This window comes from Cryptomeria japonica, chromosome 7 (genome assembly GCF_030272615.1).
Source record: "Cryptomeria japonica chromosome 7, Sugi_1.0, whole genome shotgun sequence".
Lineage (NCBI taxonomy): Eukaryota > Viridiplantae > Streptophyta > Pinopsida > Cupressales > Cupressaceae > Cryptomeria > Cryptomeria japonica.
The window spans coordinates 421,615,721-421,636,649 of record NC_081411.1 but is presented as its reverse complement, the minus strand read 5'-3'; the positions used below and the strand labels follow the sequence as shown (position 1 = coordinate 421,636,649).

General features: G+C 31.4%; 1 protein-coding gene and 1 long non-coding RNA gene across 2 annotated transcripts; one reads left to right on the top strand and one right to left on the bottom strand.

The window, feature by feature from the left end:
- Positions 1 to 1,955: 1,955 nt before the first annotated feature.
- Positions 1,956 to 3,541, bottom strand: LOC131065611 (MYB-like transcription factor 4). Its single transcript, XM_058000173.2, has 3 exons — positions 3,169 to 3,541; positions 2,884 to 3,013; positions 1,956 to 2,744 (listed from the first exon to the last, which is right to left on the bottom strand). Exons 1-3 carry the CDS (start codon positions 3,299 to 3,301, stop codon positions 2,108 to 2,110), a joined length of 900 nt encoding a protein of 299 aa, XP_057856156.1. The 5' UTR covers positions 3,302 to 3,541; the 3' UTR covers positions 1,956 to 2,107.
- A 4,323-nt stretch (positions 3,542 to 7,864) lies between these two features.
- On the top strand, positions 7,865 to 20,898 carry LOC131857121 (uncharacterized). The gene is made up of 2 exons (XR_009358553.1): positions 7,865 to 8,035; positions 20,140 to 20,898. It is a non-coding gene; the product is annotated as an uncharacterized LOC131857121 (long non-coding RNA).
- The last annotated feature ends 31 nt before the right edge of the window (positions 20,899 to 20,929 follow it).

Genomic DNA, 20,929 nt, shown 5'->3' with positions numbered 1-20,929 from the left:
ATTGAATGTTTTCATGGGTGAATTTGTCTCCACCTTCATGGATATGGCAAACGCCTCTTGCTACACCCAAGTTCGCAGCAACCTTTCCATCTGCAGACACCGTTCTACACTCTGTTCTCACCACAGAGCTTCCACGCAATACCGTTACATTCTCATCATCATGAGGCGTTATGAATTTACTCTTGTTCATCTTAACTGCGGCTAGAGGGATTTGTATGTTTGGCATAGGCGTTACATCTTCCCCTGCCTCAAACACCTGCTTTACTTCTTCCACCACTAACTCCCATTTTGTTGTCATTACAAGGTCCATTAAATGAATCTCTCCAACTTTCAATTTCTCTGCAGGTTTGATGGCAAATTTGCCCACGATCCCAATATTGCTAGCCGTAAAGTTTCCAGATTAACATGGTGTGTCGAATCAAGAATCTCTAGACGCTCAGTACTAGTGGTAGAGAGGCTCACCTTCATCACACTACACACACCGCCATCACCGCACACCATGTTGCAGCTGTGTACAAAGTTGTTGTACGTTTGTGTCTTGTCAAAACGACATAGGACGTCTATAGCATGCTTCTTCTCTGGGCTTGGTTTTACTGGCGCTTCTTGCAGAGTAAAATTTCCCACATCTCGGGAAGAAAACATCAGGGTAGGCGTATTACCCTGATCATTTATAATGATATTCACATAATTGTGTTGCCACACTCAAACGCGACTATCTGTAGTCCCAACATTGATTCCCTCTGGTATAGGCATTACCAGCTTCATTGCTTCCTCCGCTTCATGTTGGCGCTTCATAGGCTCCATCATGCACTTTTGTGATGCCAGGGGATTGTCTTGAGTAGTTTGCTCCACATAAATGCCCAAACCCAAATCACTGACCACATGTGCCAATTTTGTCACCACCACTATCTGGCTAGCCGTTTCTGAGAAATTGAGCGACTCTTGGGCTATACATGCCACACCATCTACTCGGTTTGACTTATTGCCAAAACAACCACCATATAATGGTCATGATAGCAGTTGTAATAATGATCCCTGACAAAATAGGTGGCACTTGAATCTTTATGGTTCCTGCACTACCTGCAATCAATGCATTCCACTCTGCCTCTACTTCTACAATCTTCATCAACAAATCATCACTCTCTTTTTCTTTTTGAAATCCAATTTTCTCAAAGACCTTATCTTCAGCCTTTCTGAAGTCTTCTAGATCATGTGCAACCTTGAGTCAGAGTCTCTCTCTCGTCTCCTTGAGCTCTATAATCTCTGCACTCCTGGGATCTTCAGTCGCTACGCACCCCGAATCCTCTTGTGGATTCTTTCCAACAAAGAAAGGCTTTCCTATCAAGAAGACATGCATTTTTGTGAGGAAAGAGTCCTGTATTAGGAGCTTCCCATCACTTTCCTCTTGCTGAAATACAGTCTCTTCAGAAAAATCTCTTTCTTTCTCAAACTTATCTTTTTCAATATTCATCAGGCGACACAAAACCATTAACTTATGGTCCATACAAATCAATTTGTCTGTGAGTAGGAGATTCTCTTCCTTCAACCTCATAAATTTTTCTTTTTCATAATCCTCTCGAGTCTTAGTCTCATCTTCCTCAACTTCATCCTCACTCACTTCAGCATCCTCCTCTTAAATCGAATCAAGAAATTCTTCAATAACGTCATCATCTTTGTCTTTCATCTCTGCTCAAGCCAATCTGGCTCTGATACCAATTGTGAAGATTAAAACAAACAGAGATAAGATTCAACAATTAAACTAAAATGGAAATAAACAGAAAAATATACATGATAACACATGACGCAATGTTTTAACGTGGTTCACCACTAAGTGGCTACGTCCACCAGAAAGCAAGGAGAATGATGTATTAACCAAATATCAAATACATGCACATACATGGGCTGCACACAACCATTTATACAAACATATTCAGCTATGAAACGAATAGCTAGGAGAAGGCGAAAGGTCATCTGACTGTTGGGCTTCACATTCCCAACACTTTTGGACCCTTTTAAGTGTTAATTGTACAGATACAAACAGTTGAAGAATGTACATGATAGGGCAATAAATAAAATATACAGAATGGTTCAGTGATATCCAAGTAGGTCAACGAGAAGGATAGTGATGCGTACTTGGAGATTGGAGCCTAGACCACAAATCATAGCTAGGACTTACAAGCTCAGGCTGATTTGGGCAGAGCTTTGAAACATAATTGTATTCAACAGTAGGGTCTGGCACCTCAAACTCTTCGTTGAGTACAAGTGACTGTAGAAACGAAGTGGTATTTCCAGAGGCTATTTCTACTCTTGGAGTTGCAGGAAGGGAATAAGGAAACCGGCTGCTGTATTTTATATGATTCGAAGTCTCGAAACAATTTGAATTACTCATTTCACTATAGCCAACAATCTCACTGGCAGAAGACAGAATGGTGGGTGCGCTTTGAAAACAAGAGATTGCCGGTGTAGGCTCTGAAGAGCAAATCTGCTCCTCCTTATGATCTGCAATTATGAAATCTGAATGTATTTCTTGATTGGCACTTTCTGGTGTTATAGAGTTTTGGAGAACGTTTTGATCCACATCGGTGTCTTGAGGAGTCCACCATATGTCCTCAGATTCGGCGAGGGGTCTGTGAGTGCGAGGATCTATGCCCTGGCTAATAAGCTTTTTGCTCAGGTGAATGTTCCAATGGTTTTTTATGTCATTATCACTCCTTCCTGGTAAACGTCCAGCGATCAAAGACCATCTGAAACCATTCGGGACACAAAATGATTTGACACCCAAAATGATTTCAGACTCTTTTGCTAGCAATCTGATTTTGTAGAAACTTTTTTTATTTGGAAAAGAAAAAAAAAATGAATATTTTGAATGGAATGAAGTTAAACCTGTTTCCCAGAAGTCGATGGAGCCTGAGAATTAAATCTTCTTCGTCAGGTAGAATACGTCCTCGTTTGACATCAGGTTGAAGATAATTTAACCATCGCATTCTACAGCTCTTTCCCGATCGAAGTAGACCTGAAATGAATGAATATATGTGAAATAAACAAACAAGCAAATTCCTTACCCTAAATTGGAAATGCATCTGTGAGGAGCAAGCATAACCCTAATCCTAATTCTAAGAGGATAACGTATGATTGTTAAAGATAAAAAGGAAAATACAAAACAAAAACCTGCTTTCCTGGAAAGGTATGCCCAGCGGCCTTTGCCATGAGCCTGGATATAATCTTTTAAACGGAGATCCTCTTCAGGCGTCCATGGACCTCTGTTAACACCCACTTTTCCACAGCAAGGAGTCCGTCCCATTTAAATCTTTTTTCTTTGCACACAAATCCGCACAAAACAAACCTAGCTTCTCGCGATCGTCATGCCTCTCACAGTGAGCAAATCGGAGATACAGAAAGCTTTCAAGGCGAATTCCGGTGCCAGCCAACAGTAAGATCTGTATAATATAAAGAGTTTGAGTAATATAAAATGCTTTACGAGATCCTTATCGTTTCTCGAAAGCGGCTTGCGTGGTACGTGAACGGCTATGAACAAGGGAATCGGATGGTGAGGTAATAAGGATCACTGGCACTAGAGCATCCATTTATTAGATCGGCCATACACAAAAGACGACTATTATCTTGTTATGCAGATATTTTGTTCATAGAATCTGATTCCAATAATCACATCTCTTAGAGGTATGGGCCTTTGTTGGGTTTCTTGTTTTTCTTTTAAATAATTTTCTAAAATTAAAACGAATGAAAGGATTTTGCTTGTTTGTTTTTTCTTATGCCTAGTCAATTTTTAAAAAGATTATTTCTGATCTCATGGATTTGCTAATATTGGTAGTGGATATAACCTTACAATTGTAGTCTAGAACTCAATCAATGTCGAGTCTTGAATATAAAAGTTCTTATATATAAGAATATAGTTTGTAGTATAATGTTCAATCAATGTTTAGTTTTCAAAGATATAAACATATAATTTGTAATATAGCATTCAATTAATGTTTAATTTTTGGATATGATAATATAATTTTTACTATAACATTTAATTAATGTCTAATATTTGGATATAAGAATACAATTTGATGCGTAGCTTTCAATGAATGTTTCATCTTAATTTTTATGTGTAGTATTGTATATAATTATATCTTTGAATATAATATTAAAGGTATATATAAGAACATATTTCTTAGCATTGCCTAAACTATGTATAAAATTATCTAATATTTGTTTGTAAATTTTGTTTATAGTTACATTTATTCTAACATGATATACACCTTTTCAAATTGCAATATATGCATATTTATCTTTAATTATATGTATCAATACTTACAAGTCACACAATCTTCATCTATAGATAGACATTATTTATGTTTCACATACAAATAAATGCAATTGGACACCAACATTCTCCTTAGAACATAAAAATGACACAACCAACTAAATAGACAAAAAAAATCTTAAACAATTTATATCAAATTACACACTCCTTTAATGAATCAACTCCACTCAAACAAGCCTAGGTAGATAGCCAATTATATTATTTTATGAAAAATAATTCTACTATAAAATGTTTTGATTAGATTAGCTCGAGAAGAACCCAGTCCCATTACATCACAACCATCAAGGCAAAAATGTTTGAATTTAAAAAGGAGTGAGATTGAGAACAAAGAGACCCAAAAAAATACACTAGCATAAACAACTAGTTGGAAAGGAGCAGCAAGAAACCAACAGACAATTAAATACCATTTAAGTACTTTAGGCCCTCAATGGCCTACCATTCTTTTCCCAAGAACTTGAGACACTCTCAATAAGACAACATCTTAGGAGAAGTAAAGGAACTGATCATAACATGGGATTGATGGGCGGGAAAGGGAGTCTCCATTGAGTGTTTGATCCTTTTGTGTAATGAGCAAAAGGATTTGAATCCCTCCTCAAATTCTTATCCTTCCTTCTTTTCAATTCCTATTGCAAAATCTAGATGGCACCGGTCATATTCTTCATAAAATCTCTATAATAGTCAATAATGTCTTGGATACTCTTCATGAGGGTTCCTAGTTCTCTATCTTAAAAACATCCTCTTCTAGTTATCTACTAACCCTCAAGATAATTTCTTTCTTAATATCCTATACCTCCTTCTCAATCTTTCCCAAGTTATCAAATGTAGCTGACACAATTTTTATGTTATATATACAAATAAATACAATTGAAAACCAACATCCTTTGAGCAAAAGTGTGTTTTGTGTCCTTAGAATATAAAAAATGATTCAACCAACTAAATAAACAATAAAAACTCTGAAACAAATTATATCAAACTACACACTCCCCTAATAAATCAACTCTACTTATACAAGCATAGACAGATAATTTTGTATTAATTGACAGGCGGTTTGAGTAACTGAAAAGATAAAAGAATTTGTATAAAATCAAATTATGTCAATATCAAACTCTAATTGAACGAGAGCGATATCCGAATAAAAAAATCAATCTACCATTTTGTTATTGTTATGCAATAACAGTGTAATCTGTATGTATTTGATCTACCATTTTCAATAGGGCATTAGAGCAATCCAGCGATCCAAGATATGATTAATGTTTGCTAAACGATGAAATTCAAAGACTGATATTGTTTTGTTCTATGTAAATTTGCTGAACAGAAATAGAAGAGAGCGTTTCAGACGTTATTGTTGCTCAATAAAATTGATGGAGAGGGAGTCCATTAGAAAGAATCTGCATTTGTAATATTTCAGTACAATGCAATATATTTGTCAAAATGGGAACGCTCACATCAATATGATCCATAGACTGAGAAAAATATATTTGTCAAAATGGGAACGCTTACATCAACACATCACCATTTTGATCAATATTGGTATCGTGAAATTAAGTTAAGAAGGTTCTTCCTCATTTGAAATTTGCATCACATTGTTATTTATAATATCCTTTCATAAAAGAAAAAGTAAAGAAATATATTTTAGTGCTATATATATTTTTCATTAAAACAAAGTAAAGAAATATATTTTATTTTAAGAAAATAGGACGATCTTTCTTATTCTCAAAGTTGTATTATAGTTTAGATTGGTGATTTTATAATTAAGTACATGATATTATGGTATTTATGTAAAGATATTATGTAAGTCATTTAAATAGATTAATAAAAATTTATAGTTTAAATGTGATAATTTTTTTATATATAATTTTTATTGTAAAAAATATATATTAACGAAAGTCAATATTTTTATAAAATTTTAAATTTTACTTTTAATAATAAAAAAAAAAATTATATATAATTTTGAGTGGAAATCAATATTTTAATAAAAATTTAAATTTTAGTTTTAAGAATATTTTTATACATAATTATATTATAAAAGGTGTATTACTAGTGGAAATCATCTTTTTAAGAAAAAAATTAAATCCGGACTTTAATATGTTTAAATCCTAAAAGATTGGTAGTACTTCAATCCCCCTTCAGCATATGGATCTTCTAATCATGCAATTGTAAAACTTGATGAAAAATCAATTAAATTGAAGCTTTCTCAATGGTGGTTCTTGATGTAATAACCTTGTTCAAGTGTTAGTTGTAGCATCTAGAGATATCAAGTGGGGTTGTAAGAACATAGCAAAAATTGGAGCTTTTCTTTTTGGTCTTTAATTATTAATTAAACAAAAAAAAAAGTAATTATTTATGAAAATTTACTAGTCATTATAAGTACTTTAAATTAGACTTCTTTGATCAAAATTAGAGTATTACAAATGTGTCCATTTTTTCAAAGAAGCTAACACTTAGGTAAATGATATTGTAAAATAAGAAATTGATTCATAAGGAGGATACTATGAATGCAATTTTTGTAAATAAAAGTTTCCAATTTGACTAAAGAATTTAGGAGATGGCCTTTTCTTTGTTGATGATTCAAACTACCTAATTGTTGTTTCAATATGTAGAGAAAATAATAAATCTTCATGTCAATCTTGCTAATGATGAATCAAATAAATTATTAGTAACCATATATTGCTTAGATCTCAAGTACATTTGACTTGTTAAGGAATCATGAACAAAGTTATACACAAATACAATTAGATTTTGACATCTTCATTGGTGGACACAATACACTAGTTTCTTCTACTAAAATTTATAAGTTTCACATGGAGGAAAAACATTCTATTTTTTATGTCCTAGTCTACATCATTTATTTACTCTCATTTGATCCCTTTCTTCTCACTTAGGAAAGTTTCAAAATAGTGTGAATCCATATAGATGTAGTCTATAAGTTATGCATGAATTTAGTGTCTACAAAAGCTACTTAATTAGCTTGGAATCTTCTTTGTAACAAGATTTTGAAAATTGGTAGTAAAATGTAGATTCAATTCAATAACATTTAATTTAGAATGTTGTTGCAAATTCAATCCCCATCTAAGATATAGATCCACATCGACCATCTAGTCTAAATTATGAAAATAGCTCTAAGGAGAATTAATCTAGACTTCAAATTTAAGATGAAACATATATTCAAAATAGGACAAATTAAATATCAAGATAATAAATTAACAAAAATATAGAAATTAAATATAAAAAAATAAAAAGAATGAAATACATTCTTTAATTAAATTTAATTATAAAATATGAAAAGGGTACTAATGAATAATGTGTATATACTGGAATGGTTGATGGAGGGCGAAACATACATAATAAACATTGCAGGACAGATCAGTTTTTTTTCTTTCTTTTCTTGTTATTTAAAAGAAACAAAAATTCAATCACCCAAATAGAAAACATAATAAGGGAAGAATCATGACTAGGTTCAAATTAATATTGGTTAACTAAGTCACATAAATATTCTTCTGTCTGATGTTGGAAACAAGGGAATAATAATGATGTTTATGTAGATTTGTTGTTTGATTTTTTAATTAGATGTGCATTCTAAATGTATGAGGTCTTCCTCAAGCTGCTCTGGATAACTGTTATTTTTACGTATTATATAGTAGTTATGCAAACACTGAATCGTATTACGGGACTCGCACCACGAAAGCTCTATAATAGAATTTGATACAAGTAAGTTCATGCTGACCTGTTCTTCATTTTGCTTAATTAAGGGTTTATGTAGAATTCCTTTTGATTTGCCACAATTCATTTCATATAGACTCGCTTTTGGTTTTTTTTCATTAAGGGTTCATCTGCAATTGTTCTTGATTTGTCTCGAGGTAAACTTGCTTCTGGTTTTCTTGTTGATTTGATATCATTTTATTTACAATTATGCAGTAATAATGTATTAATTGTTATTTATTGTATATATTTTTTATAGCTCATTTTATTTAAAGTTAAGGTGTCATAATGCATTCGTTGTTGTTATTCATTGTATACCTTTTTTCCAAAATGTGTTGAACATTATTTGTAGATAAGGACCTATTGTTTGAATACATGCTTGCTTATTATCTTTTTAAAAATGGTATGCAGTTAATGTGCTATGTTTGTTATTTAAGTTGGATGAGTTATAAATAGTTCAGATTTATGCAGTTTGACCAATCTTAAATCAAACACACTAAACAACATATTAAGTCTAGAGAATTTTAGTCAACTTTAAGTGTTTAACACTTTTAAGCTTAGATATGTATTTTTAGTATGACCATACACCTTAAACAACATATTAAGCCTATAAAATGTAAGCTTAGTGTGTGTGATTTAAGTTATTCCCTGCAATTTAGGTAGATGTGTTCTTTGTTTAAATAATGAAATTAAATATTGTTATTTTTTAGCAAATAAATAATAATAATGTAATAAGTGTTATACATTGTCTGTAAATCATATCATATAAAAGAAGAACTATAAATATCTTAGATTTATATAGAATTATAGAATTATTATTAATTTGTTTAACTGTTTTACTTGTCAAATGATATCAATTCATTAATTCTTATTCATTGTATAAAAAATTATTCAAGACTTTACATGAGGCGATTCTTGTCAAATGATATCAATTCATTAATTCTTATTCATTGTATAAAAATTTATAGGAGACTTTACATGAGGTGGTTCTCTTTCATTATAAATGGTCTGAAATGAAAATGGTTTGATGCACTAGGAGAATTTTTTTATTTTCCCTATTGTTTAACTCTCTAAAATAATAAAGTGGACGTATAATCTTGGTTTCAATATACACATATTAGAGCATGCAAAGGAGTTCTGCCTATTAACAATTTTTTTAATTGATATATATTTTTTAATTTGTTTGTATATAATTTAACAATTTTTTTTAATTGATATATATTTTGAATTTGTTTGTATATAATTTAATCATTAATTTTAGTCATTTTTTTTATATTGAAAAAATGTAAGAAATTACATAAATAATAGCAAATCAAGGATTGCAAAAAAATAGAAAACAAATCTTATAATATGAGGATAAGATGAAAAGAGAAATTTATCATGAAGATAAAATAGTAAGAAAAGAGAAAATAGCAACTATAATCTTGAATATCAATATTTAAAAAAATCATACAATCAAATTAAAAAATATATAGAATTAATATTTTAGACAATAATAATAAATATTAAAATTTTATAAAAATATCTTATAAGAACTTGTCATCATGTATATTTGTATGAATGTAACAATGTACTTAATACAATTTATGAATATTTGTTTTATGATTGGTGTAAGCAATTTTTATTTATTTATTTATTTAATTTTTTAATAATTTAAACAATCTGATACATTAGTGATTCGTATGGTTCTTGTTTGCATAGATTTAGTTAGGTAAGAGACTTATAGAAACATTCTTCTTAGAAGAGAAAAATCACCATGATCACTTCTAATTAAAAAATATTGAACATGAAAGTATGATTTCAACTCCAAGTCTTATTCAAAAACATATATAATATTGTGAATTTTTATAGAAAATAAAAAAACTTTCACATTTGTTTCTATTAGTGTAAACATGGTTATTATCAAAGTAGTTAGGATTAGGTTTGACCTTTTCACACTTAGTTTAAGTTTACTTAGGTTAGTTGAGTTAGTTGTCTCACCTCATGTGGTGTACACACGTGTCCTCTTTTGTGGAAACAGCTTGTGCATGCACACTTGCCACTTGCTCATACACTTGTCAAGTGAGCTACAAGTGTTGCATGCTTGGAGGGTTAGTGAGTAATTATGTCTAACCATCTCACCTCTTTCTCCTTACCTTTAACATAGACTGATATGGAGGGGGAGGCATGAGTAGATGAGTGGGAGACATTGAGGGATTGAGATTTCTTGTTTAGTCTCCTAAGTCCCTCCGTGCTATTTTTCATGGTCATCCCACTGATTGCAATAACTGCTCTCAAGTTTTTATTGATCTTTTCCATCACCATCTCCGAGTTCTTGATTTTCTCCTCACGATCAATTTTCATGGCCTTTACATCTATGGCTAGCTTCTTACTAAGGTCCAATAGCTTATCTACATTATCTGAGGAAGGGGTATTCATAGTGCTTTGTCTAGGAGCCAAATCATTGATTCTACATTTTAGAACTAAAATATTCAACATCACCCATTTGAAAAAGTTGTTCTGTCCATCCACCACTTTTCCACATCCCCTACACCCACCACCAAGGATCCCATGTACCTACCCATCAAGGATCCCTTTTCAACATCAATTGGGATTTCAATTTAGATGTCCATGTCTTGTTGTTCACCATCAATCATTGGTGGGTCGCTATCATCTTCTTTTCCCTCTTGTTTCTTCTTTTTATAAGCCTTTTTGTCTTGTTTGAGCACTGAAGGGAGGAATTGAACTTCCTTTTCCCTCTCAAAATATGACTCATATCTTTTTTCTTGCTCATACCTAAGGAGCTCTGGAAACACGTTCTTTTCCTTTCTTAATAGATCTAAGGCTTAACGAATTAGGGATGAACTCTAGAGAAAGGGTGTAGTTGAAGTCCACCTTATCTATGTTCTCTTTGTTAGTTTCATACCCATTACCCCAAGCACAGTCCTTGTTAGGTTTTTTACAAGTGCCTAGGCAGGTGAAAACAAGCCCCTTCATCAGAAGGGGCAGACTCTAACTCTATGGACTCATAACTATAATGCCAATGAACATTTTGAACATAATCAATACTATTCTTTTTAGAAATTGAGGGGTGAGGCCTAATCTTGAGGGACCTAGTATGCTACATTATCAAAAGAATAAACCCCTCATGAAGAACATGGGATTTCCACTTTTTCAAATGGGATTTAAGACTATTGTTTAGAGAATAAATTTTAGGAAATTATGTTAGTGTTCACATAGGTTAGAATAATATCTATTATTTAAAATAAAAGTGAATTATACTAACAACTCACATACCTATTCTAGGTTTGATAAGAATTGGTTGTGATTCTATTTAGAGTAAATTAATATTATAATATAGTGTGTGAGCATAAAAATATTCGTGTAGAGATTTAGGAGTGAAAATAGAAGGGAGAGGATAAAAGTGGTTAAACAACCCACCTAGATTGTGTGAGATTTTTCTAAAGTTTCTACAAGAGTTAGAAATAATTTCATGTGTGTGTGTTTATAATTGACTAAAAGGTATAGAATAGAATAATAATATTGTTGTGTGTGTCAATTTTTATTTAGCTTCAATAATTTTGCCCATTTTCTCATATAAAATCATGATAGATTTAAAAAATATTTTAAATATTGTTAGAAAATTAGAAGTTGGTTTGTCTATTTCAATTATGATATTTAACTACAGATGATAACTAAATAAGAGACCATTGAACTAGATAATGTAAGAATAATTCATGTTTAAGTTATAGAAATATATAAAAATGTTGTATTCTAAGTAAAAAACCTCTCTAAAATCCTCCAAACTTATAAGAATAACAAAATTAACAAAAAGAATTATATTTTGAAATATTTTTTCTATCTAATGATAAGAGCAACCTTTTCAGCTTGTAGGGTATTCGCCAAAGCAATATCTTATTATGTGCAAATATATTGTAACTTTTTAGATGACCAAAATGTGATCTAATATATCACTTGAGTATTAAGGAGAAATTGGATAGATTAATTAGTGTGTTATGGTTATGAAGCTATCTTTTCTACATCACATAGCCTTGTATTATGTCAAGGCCTCATAATATTATAGATGCTTAATCAAATTTGGAATATAATTTAAAATGAAAATAATTCATATAGATTCTTTGTTAACCTTAGAGAAATAATTAGAGATAGTGATTAGTCAATCATTGGAAGAGATGAGGAATGGGGATGAATAGAAAGCTAACTTTAAGAAAAATCTTCATATAATATGAGAATAGATAGCTATAGATTCTTAGCACATATTTTTTAGTAGGATAAATTGAGCTCAACAAGTAAAATTAGAAAATGGAAGAGACCTAAGTAAGCATAAATACAATATTAACATTTGTTTGGGTGACCCATTTGTACAAAAATATTTAAAATTTTAATTGATTATTTTGAAGCACATATACTATATAGGAATCTAATCCTTATGGTGCTATGAAATATTTAGAATTTTCACACTTATTTCTATGACTTGTTAGAGTAGAGAAGTAGGATCATCTCATAAATGAAATATTAAAAGAAAGTGGAAAAACTACATTTAGTTCCAATGAAATCATTTATAATAGATATAAATTAAAAGAATATAAGAATGCCATGAAACTATAATTAGTTCTAATGAAATAACTTTTAATAAATACAAATTAAAAGTTTAAATTGATATTCCTTAATCTATTCGAGAGGGAAATTTTATTCACCATTATTAATAAGAAATCCTCTACAGGAATTAAAAAGCTAATATTTAGTGAAAAATTACTTGGACCATTTATGAAGCACTTATAAGAAATCCTACTGTGGGACTAGTACAATCTTAGATAAAATTTTTTATGGTGATCCAAAATTTCTGAATTTTTTTTTAAGCATTAGCCTTAGTTTTGAGTAGTAGTGGATAGAGATGATATTTATTGAGAATAACACATCAGTTAAACTAGGTGATGTTAAAGCTATCTTTCAACTTCTTAAACTCTCTTGTATCCTAATGATGAATCATGGAGTGTGATTCGAAGCATTGATGGTTAAAAATAGTTGATTATTCTTTACCAATAGAGAAATAATTGGGGATATTGATAAAGATGAGTAACTGTGATGTATAGAAAACTAAATTAAAAAAAAGGTCTTCATATCATATTAAAATAGGGAGTGAGAGACCATCAAGGCCAAATATGCTATTAAAAAATCAATCTTAACAAATAAATTTAGAAAATAACAGAGGCATAAAATAAACTAAATAACATATATCAACATTTCTTAGGACAAACCATCTACATAAAAAGTTAAATAATCAAATTGATAACTTGTGAGAACATATAATATAGTAAACTAAGTCATCCAATGTGATAAAAGATTAAGATGTAGCTATAACACTTTCAATTGAGAAATTGCATTCATTGTCAATAATTTTGGGAGAAAAGAAATATGATCATCTCATAAATAAATTAATAAAGAGAGATTGTCAATTTGTAAATAATGCAAGTGACATTACTATTAATAGATATAAAATGATGAGATATCACAAGATAACCAAGGGATATCAACGCAAGATCCCAACCAAAAGAAACATAGAGATAGTCAAAATTATAAACATCAATATAACATTTTTTGATTGACAAAACTAAGATTAGAGCAAGTTTATTTTCCTTTAAATTTTCATTATATGTATTCATATTGAATTCCTTCTAAGAGGAAACCATGTAGTTACATGTTATTTAAGTCCTAGAAGCTGGGAGGAATAGTTTAAATTGACTTGATTTGATATGTACAAAAATTGTTAAATAATTAATTTTATAATATTTTTAAATTAAAGAGAAAATGTGAAGAGAATAATTGGAAAAGATTACATATTACGAGGGAATAAAACACATATAAATAAATTAGGGTAGATAATATGATGAAATAATAAGAAATAAATTCACTTTGGAAAAAGGGTCAAGACAATAACACATACTTAATTAGATATAAAAATAGAATTAATAAACAATAAATGTGTAGATTATGGTTAGGAATAAAAGAGATAGTGATTGATGATTGACAACCAACATTTAATTTTAGATAACTATAAGTTAATAAGTAAGATGATTAAATTTTATAATTTAAAACTCTTTGTCACCCTTAATGTAATTCATAGCTCCATGGTAAATTTATGTTCACACAGATCTAAATTTGCATAAAATGAAATTTAACCCATAGAAATAAACCTATAAAATATAGAACTTATTTACATAAAAAAAAATATTTACCTTAATTCCTTCATTCCTTCACTAATATTAAATATTGTAATATTGACAAACAATTTTATAAACTTACTAGGTGAGGATTTTCTCCTTGTGAAATGTCCTTTACTTCAAATCAACATTATTTTATTTTATTTTAATCTGGGTATAACACAATAAGCATATAATTAAGTATTATAAAAATATAAAGAGTACAAAAGAAGATGGAGATAATGCCAAGAGGAGACATAAAGAGTACAAAATTGGGGAACTATGCTTAACCCAAAAAAGCATGGGATAGAATAGGGAGCATTGCTCAACCTAACCGAAGGAAGATAGTCTAGATTAAACATAAAAGATCAATAGAGAAAGCATGGCCAAGAAGAGCCAGCGATTCCAACCTGCTCTATCAGCTTGAATTGTGAGAAAGAAACAAGGGCCAAAAACATAACACTGCAATAGAGAAAACAAAGCAATGATACACATCGGTAGAGATCTTAAACACATTTTCATCTGGCATTTGAATGCCAGCCAATCATCAAGAAAATATAAGGTGATTGTAATAATACCCCAATAATGTAGAAGGTGAAAGCCATAGAAATACCATCAAGCAAGAAAATTGCAATAAGGAACTGCATGTCCTTCCCCTTGGGAAAGAGCCAAAACTACCACTGCAACAACGCTTAGCAGATAAAAACTCCTAATGAACCACTGAAACAAAAACATAGTTGTAGTCACCTAAAATAGATAGCACTTTAATATCCGCCAACAAACCCAAATGAACACCTGCTACATGTGATTCGCTATAAAAGGCCCTGAAATCAGATAATCCCGTGTTGAAACTCGAGGATTGGTTACACTAGCTTGAATAAGGATGAGTCTGCTGAATGAAATAAACAAGTGGAAAAAACACAATAATTAGTGAAAACTGGATTTACTTAGCTTTCACAAAATTAGTGCCCTTTCCCATTTCCACTTCTTCAACTAACTGAGCTTTTTGACAAATGATGCAACAGATTTGAAACTTGTGGTAAACCGAAAGAATCGGTCAATGAGACAAGCTACTCATCAGGTGGTTTGATTCCACTGCAATATTTGCCAATAAATCTGCCAATTGGTTAGCCTCTCTAAAACAATGGCGAACTTTGAAATTTGTGAAATTTTGTAAAAGGTTCCAAATTTCTGAGAAAACATAATTCAATTGCCAATTGGAAGCCTTTTTGCTATCAAATAATTAATTATTAGTTGCGAGTCACCCTCTATATGAATGTTATTAATGTTAGAAGCCAGAGCAAGCTTAATGCTTCTAAGAAGAGCTTGAACTTATGCTAAATTATTTTTAGCTAGAGGTAACTTGATTACTTTTGCTATAATGTACTTACCTGTATAATCCCTGATTACACAACCACTCCTGAAACTCCTGGATTTCATCTCGATGAGCCATCAAAGTTCATTTTACAATAGTTGAAATATAATGTTGTCTCTCAGTGACTTTTTTGGGGGCATTCAATAGAAGGCCCACCCTTGAATAGTAGAGTTATCTTAGGCCATTTAGTTGAACAATCTTTGAGTTTGAAGATGTATACAAGGAAGACAATGATTTGGGGCTGATTGTAAAGGCACGAACATTCTCTAAAATAGAGTCTTCAATTTTTTCTAACACTCTTAGAATGTATTGCTTTTGATTTCTGAAAATCCAGTTGTTCCTTTCCCATGACAAGCTCCACAATGCTATAGGCGGGGACACTGTCCATAATACTAAGAAAAAGGAATCTTGATAGCATACTGTTTACACAAAATCGAATTGAAACCTTGAGATATACCCAACTAAGTTAACCTTGAACTAGTTAAAATTTTATTATTAAGAGCCAACCATGCAAATGCCCCAACCTTTGGAAGAATAGTGTTGTTCCAACAAAAGGAGAAGGCTCTAGATCTGAGAATTGGACCATTAAATCTCAGTGATTGATATCCTTGTTTGACAATATATTGTCCTGAATTACTAGGAGACCATATTAAGAAATCAGAGTCTGCTGATAAAATCAGCCTTCTTTGGCTTAGTATTTTCCTTAGAAAACTTTTCTGATCTCGAAGAATTGGTAGATGTGAAAAATATTTCCAGCAATAAGAACTAATTCCCCCCACATGTGAGATAGTGAAGTAATCCTAAACCTCATGACCCCAAGCTTGCTAAAGGATAGGTTTTTCCTAAAGAAGATGATGATGCTAGGAAAGAGGAGGTTTTCCATCCCATGAATCCTAAAAAAAAAGCCTTATCTCCAGATTTAATCACACATGATAAACATGGGAGTATAACCTCTCTACTGAGAACAAAAAAATTCCACATGCTAGAGCCTTTTGTAGGATTAGTAAGAATAAATATTCTCTCTGGTTGATTGCTATCCAAGTATTTACCCTGAATTATCTATGAACATTTTGAAGAAGGTTCAGTATTCCTCACCGAACAAAACATGTAAAATCTACATGAACATTGCAGTCATTAAATTTAAAAACACCACCAAAATGCTTCTCAGCAACCTTCCCAAAGAAGATGAGCTATTTCTTAGTGGAATGCAAAGAGAAATTTGCTTTCATGGTGTCATACTCCCTTGGCTCATTGCACACCAAACATAGAAAAATAGGAAAAAGGGCAAACAAGGCAAGAAATCTTGCCTTAAAACCACCACCACCACCTCCATCATATCAACCTTAAATATTTGTTTATGAGATTGTACTAATATCTAATACCTAACTTACTTCCCATAGGTTCTTGTACATCCCTCGCCACACACTACATCCAATGATACTCCCACATTAGAGAGTATATTGATGGTATGATTGCCTTCTTGACAAATGTGGGAAAAGAAAAAAAACAATTAAACTTGGCCAATTCCCTCCGAATGGCCTAAATAAACTTCTTTAATTTCCATGAGGGGGCTTCTCCTTTAGAAATAGCATATAACTTGCAAATTGCCTTCTAGGTGTAAATTATCAGCTGCTAACTTCCTAACCAGGCGAATACCTCCTACCTCCTAATGCAGCTTAGGCCTCCACCTCATTATTGGTTCCACTTTCCAACCTTTGATCCCAAATGCCACAAGATCACCCTTGCAATCCCAAGCCACCCAACCAACCCTAGAAGGGCTAGGATTACCCTTCAAGGAGTCATAAAAGTTCACTTTGATTGAACCATCCTTCGAAGCATGCCAGAGCACTAAATTGGGGTCCTTGATTGCCAAGACTAACCTGGGAAGACCCATTAATTAAACTTGTTGGTGAACTTGTCATGGCTAGGGAAACTACACCAAATACATGACTTCTGAGCATTTTTTAGATAGACATATTTGTTCTTCCCATTTAGATAGGGTGATGATGTTGTGAATGGTTCTCGTATTGGGGAGTTCAATTAAATTGATTTGGATGTTGTTGTAGGGTAGTTATTTTGATATACCACTTAATGGTAATGTTGTCAAGGAGAGAAAATGTTGTTGCTTCTTCCCAATATCCCTTCTTTCCTTATATGTTTTAGGTGCATTCACCTTTTCTCTTGGTTTTTTCTCATTCTTTGATAGGTTCAAAGGATGGGAGGCTATTCTATGTTGGTCATAACCTATTTTGAGGGATACTTTAGGATGCAGTGGCGATCATCCTTTGAAGAAGTCATAAGCTAAGGTGGTTGAAGGTAAATTTGATGACATTCCATTTAAATCCTCTTCCTTAATTCTTTTTGATGAGGGCATGGGTCGGGGGCTTTATATCCTTGAATCCGTTCTGCATAAATAATCTTATTTTTTTAATGAATATTTTATTGGAAAGTTCTTTGGGTCTAAGCCTAATGTATATGTTATAAAAAAATGGGCAAAGAGAAAATCGAAACTTCATGTTATATTGTAGATCTCAATTCTATCAAAGGGTTTGTTTATATTCTCCTTTATTATTAATTTGGATTATTTTCTAACCCTCTATGGTGGCTCCTCATTTCCTAGCAAATTTGATCTCTTTCTTACAAGGTGAAAATTAACATTTGCCTAAAAGATTTAATAGTTTAGGAGAGTTCCAAAATGGGTGAGATTTCTTGGAATACAATTAGAATTTTGGGAGGAGGAATTTTAGTTAGTAATTGCTAGCCACTTTGGCCAATTCTTTATAGTTGATAAGGTGACCAAATATAAAAAATGCAATTACTTATTGGATTTTGTGCTATGGTTTATGTCAATAGATTCCTGCCTTCTTTCATCTCCTTATCCTCTAGGTTAGGTAACTAAGTGTAGTAGATTGCTTATGAGGATTCCATGCTAATGTATGATAATTACCTGAATCTTGGCGATGATTCTACTAGGGGTGGGAATATGAGGAGGAAAATTCATAATAAGAACAATTGTCAGATGTATCCTTCAATTTAGCCTTTTGTTGAGGTTCTCTTGGGATGTATGGTGAGATTTGCCATATTTAGGACAAGACATTCAATTGTTAGCAATCTTACTACTAAAAGTGGGGTCTGATTTCATTGTGGGATGATTGAAGTAGTCTGACATGTAAAAGGATATTGTTAGGAAAGGCCTAGATGATGAGATCTAGGATATAAATTTCCTTAACCTCCTGTTGGGTGCTAAGAAATTTACCTTCCAAGATGGCGTCTAATAAAGAAATGGCCAATTATTCCTCTTAGACAAAAACTTGGAACTTAAACATGATATTTCTATTGGAAAGGAATAAGGTTTAGTTGAATGAGAGAATAAAGTTGTTGGGAGGATGCAATGCTATATAAAGAATTTTGGCTTCAAACAATCTTGAGCTGATGGATTTGCTATTGTGCTTTGAAAACTAGCCTTATCTATTTTTCTTTGTCTTAATTGGTAGGTGCTACTGTTTTGTTGTTATATTATCTTATTTTTGTATAATTATATATTTCTACTATATGTTGGTGTATTAACATGGTTGAGTACTTTCTTGGTTCTTATAAAAAGGTGAGACCTTTAACAATTTCTCTTTCAAATTCATTATTCTAATAAAAAAATATCTACACAATCAAAATAAAATCAAGTTGCTAGATGACGTCTAATAAAGAACTAGCCAATTATTCCTCTTAGACAAAAACTTGGAACTTAAACATGATATTTCTATTGGAAAGGAATAAGGTTTAGTTGAATGAGAGAATAAAGTTGTTGGGAGGATGCAATGCTATCTAAAGAATTTTGGCTTCAAACAATCTTGAGCTGATGGATTTGCTATTATGCTTTGAAAACTAGCATTATCTATTTTTCTTTGTCTTAATTGGTATGTGCTACTGTTTTGTTGTTATATTATCTTATTTTTGTATAATTATATATTTCTATTATATGTTGGTGTATTAACATGGTTGAGTACTTTCTTGGTTCTTATAAAAAGGTGAGACCTTTAACAATCTCTCTTTCAAATTCATTATTCTAATAAAAAACTATCTACACAATTAAAATAAAATAAAGTTGCTACATAAAAAATACCACTCATTAAATTGTTGATGAGAATATCTTTAAAATATGTTTTAAATTTTTTAAGATATATTAAAAAATTATTTAAAAATAAATAAATAAAAAGATAAAAAATGAAATTAAAGTTAATTTAATCGCCGTGATAAAATTCAAATTTCAAGATATTGCTGAGTAAAACTATAAGATATTCTCAAGTGACATTGCCATTCATATATTTCCAGGTTTGTATCTTTTTGCAAATAACAGAGAAATATCCAATTTTAATGAAGTTAGCATATGGATGTCTAATATGTATACGCTCTTTTTTTCTGGAACACTTTTTGGCTTGAAAATCAAGATGGCTTTCTCATAAAACTTTTGGATCATTAAATTTGCAGATTGAATTATGGAGTATTATGTTTTTAAGAATTTTTCCGTTTGAGATTTGATTCAGGTCAAGCTATTTGAAGATTCTCATGAAGAATCCACCTCATGAACACCTATATTGCAATTGAGAAATAAGCTTACTAGCCAGTGATACTGCAATCATGAACAACAGATATGTAAACAGAATATTTCAAATCTAAGCAGTAACTGAATCCCTTCGCCTACGTATGAATGAAATATAGCTACACCATAGAAACATATAGACTCTTAGTACAAATACTGATCTCAAAATAGAAATAATGGATAAAATCATTCAAAAAGTGGAGATTGGCAGTTTTATATCCTGTGCATTTCAAACGATTCTAGAGAAGAGTTTATTTCTTAGAGTTGCACGGTGGTTCGTTTGTTTCATTTGTCAACATAAACTCCTTTGATGTCATGGAATGTCATCAGAAATTGAACCTTACGTTAAAAAGTGAAAAATCAATTTTAATAGTGATATTATTGATGATATTGTTAATGAACGACCAATTATTAGTTTAGTTTCTAGTACAAGACCAGTGAGCAATACATATTTGGGAGCATGCATAGCTTCCACTTTAGAAAAAATGCTATGATGAGTTAATTTTTAATAAAATATATAGATCTCATTTAATACATTCTATGAAAGGAGATTCATCAAATGAAGATGAAAATTTTATATGTCAAATAGATTATATAATAAATAAGTTGTAAACAAGGTATATGATAGAACTATCTGAAATTCATTTGTAGACAGGAAGAAGATATTGAGATATGTGAAAGGTACCATAAATTTTGTTAGTCATTTTAGAAGCCTAAAAGCTTTGAATTTGTTG

Excerpts from the sequence above, each read along its gene's own strand:
- LOC131065611 (XM_058000173.2), bottom strand. The coding sequence starts at position 3,301 with ATGGGACGGACTCCTTGCTGTGGAAAAGTGGGTGTTAACAGAGGTCCA. Across the intron at positions 3,014-3,168 it reads ATACCTTTCCAGGAAAGCAG|GTCTACTTCGATCGGGAAAG; the intron begins GTTTTTGTTTTG and ends CATTCATTTCAG. Across the intron at positions 2,745-2,883 it reads CATCGACTTCTGGGAAACAG|ATGGTCTTTGATCGCTGGAC; the intron begins GTTTAACTTCAT and ends GAATGGTTTCAG.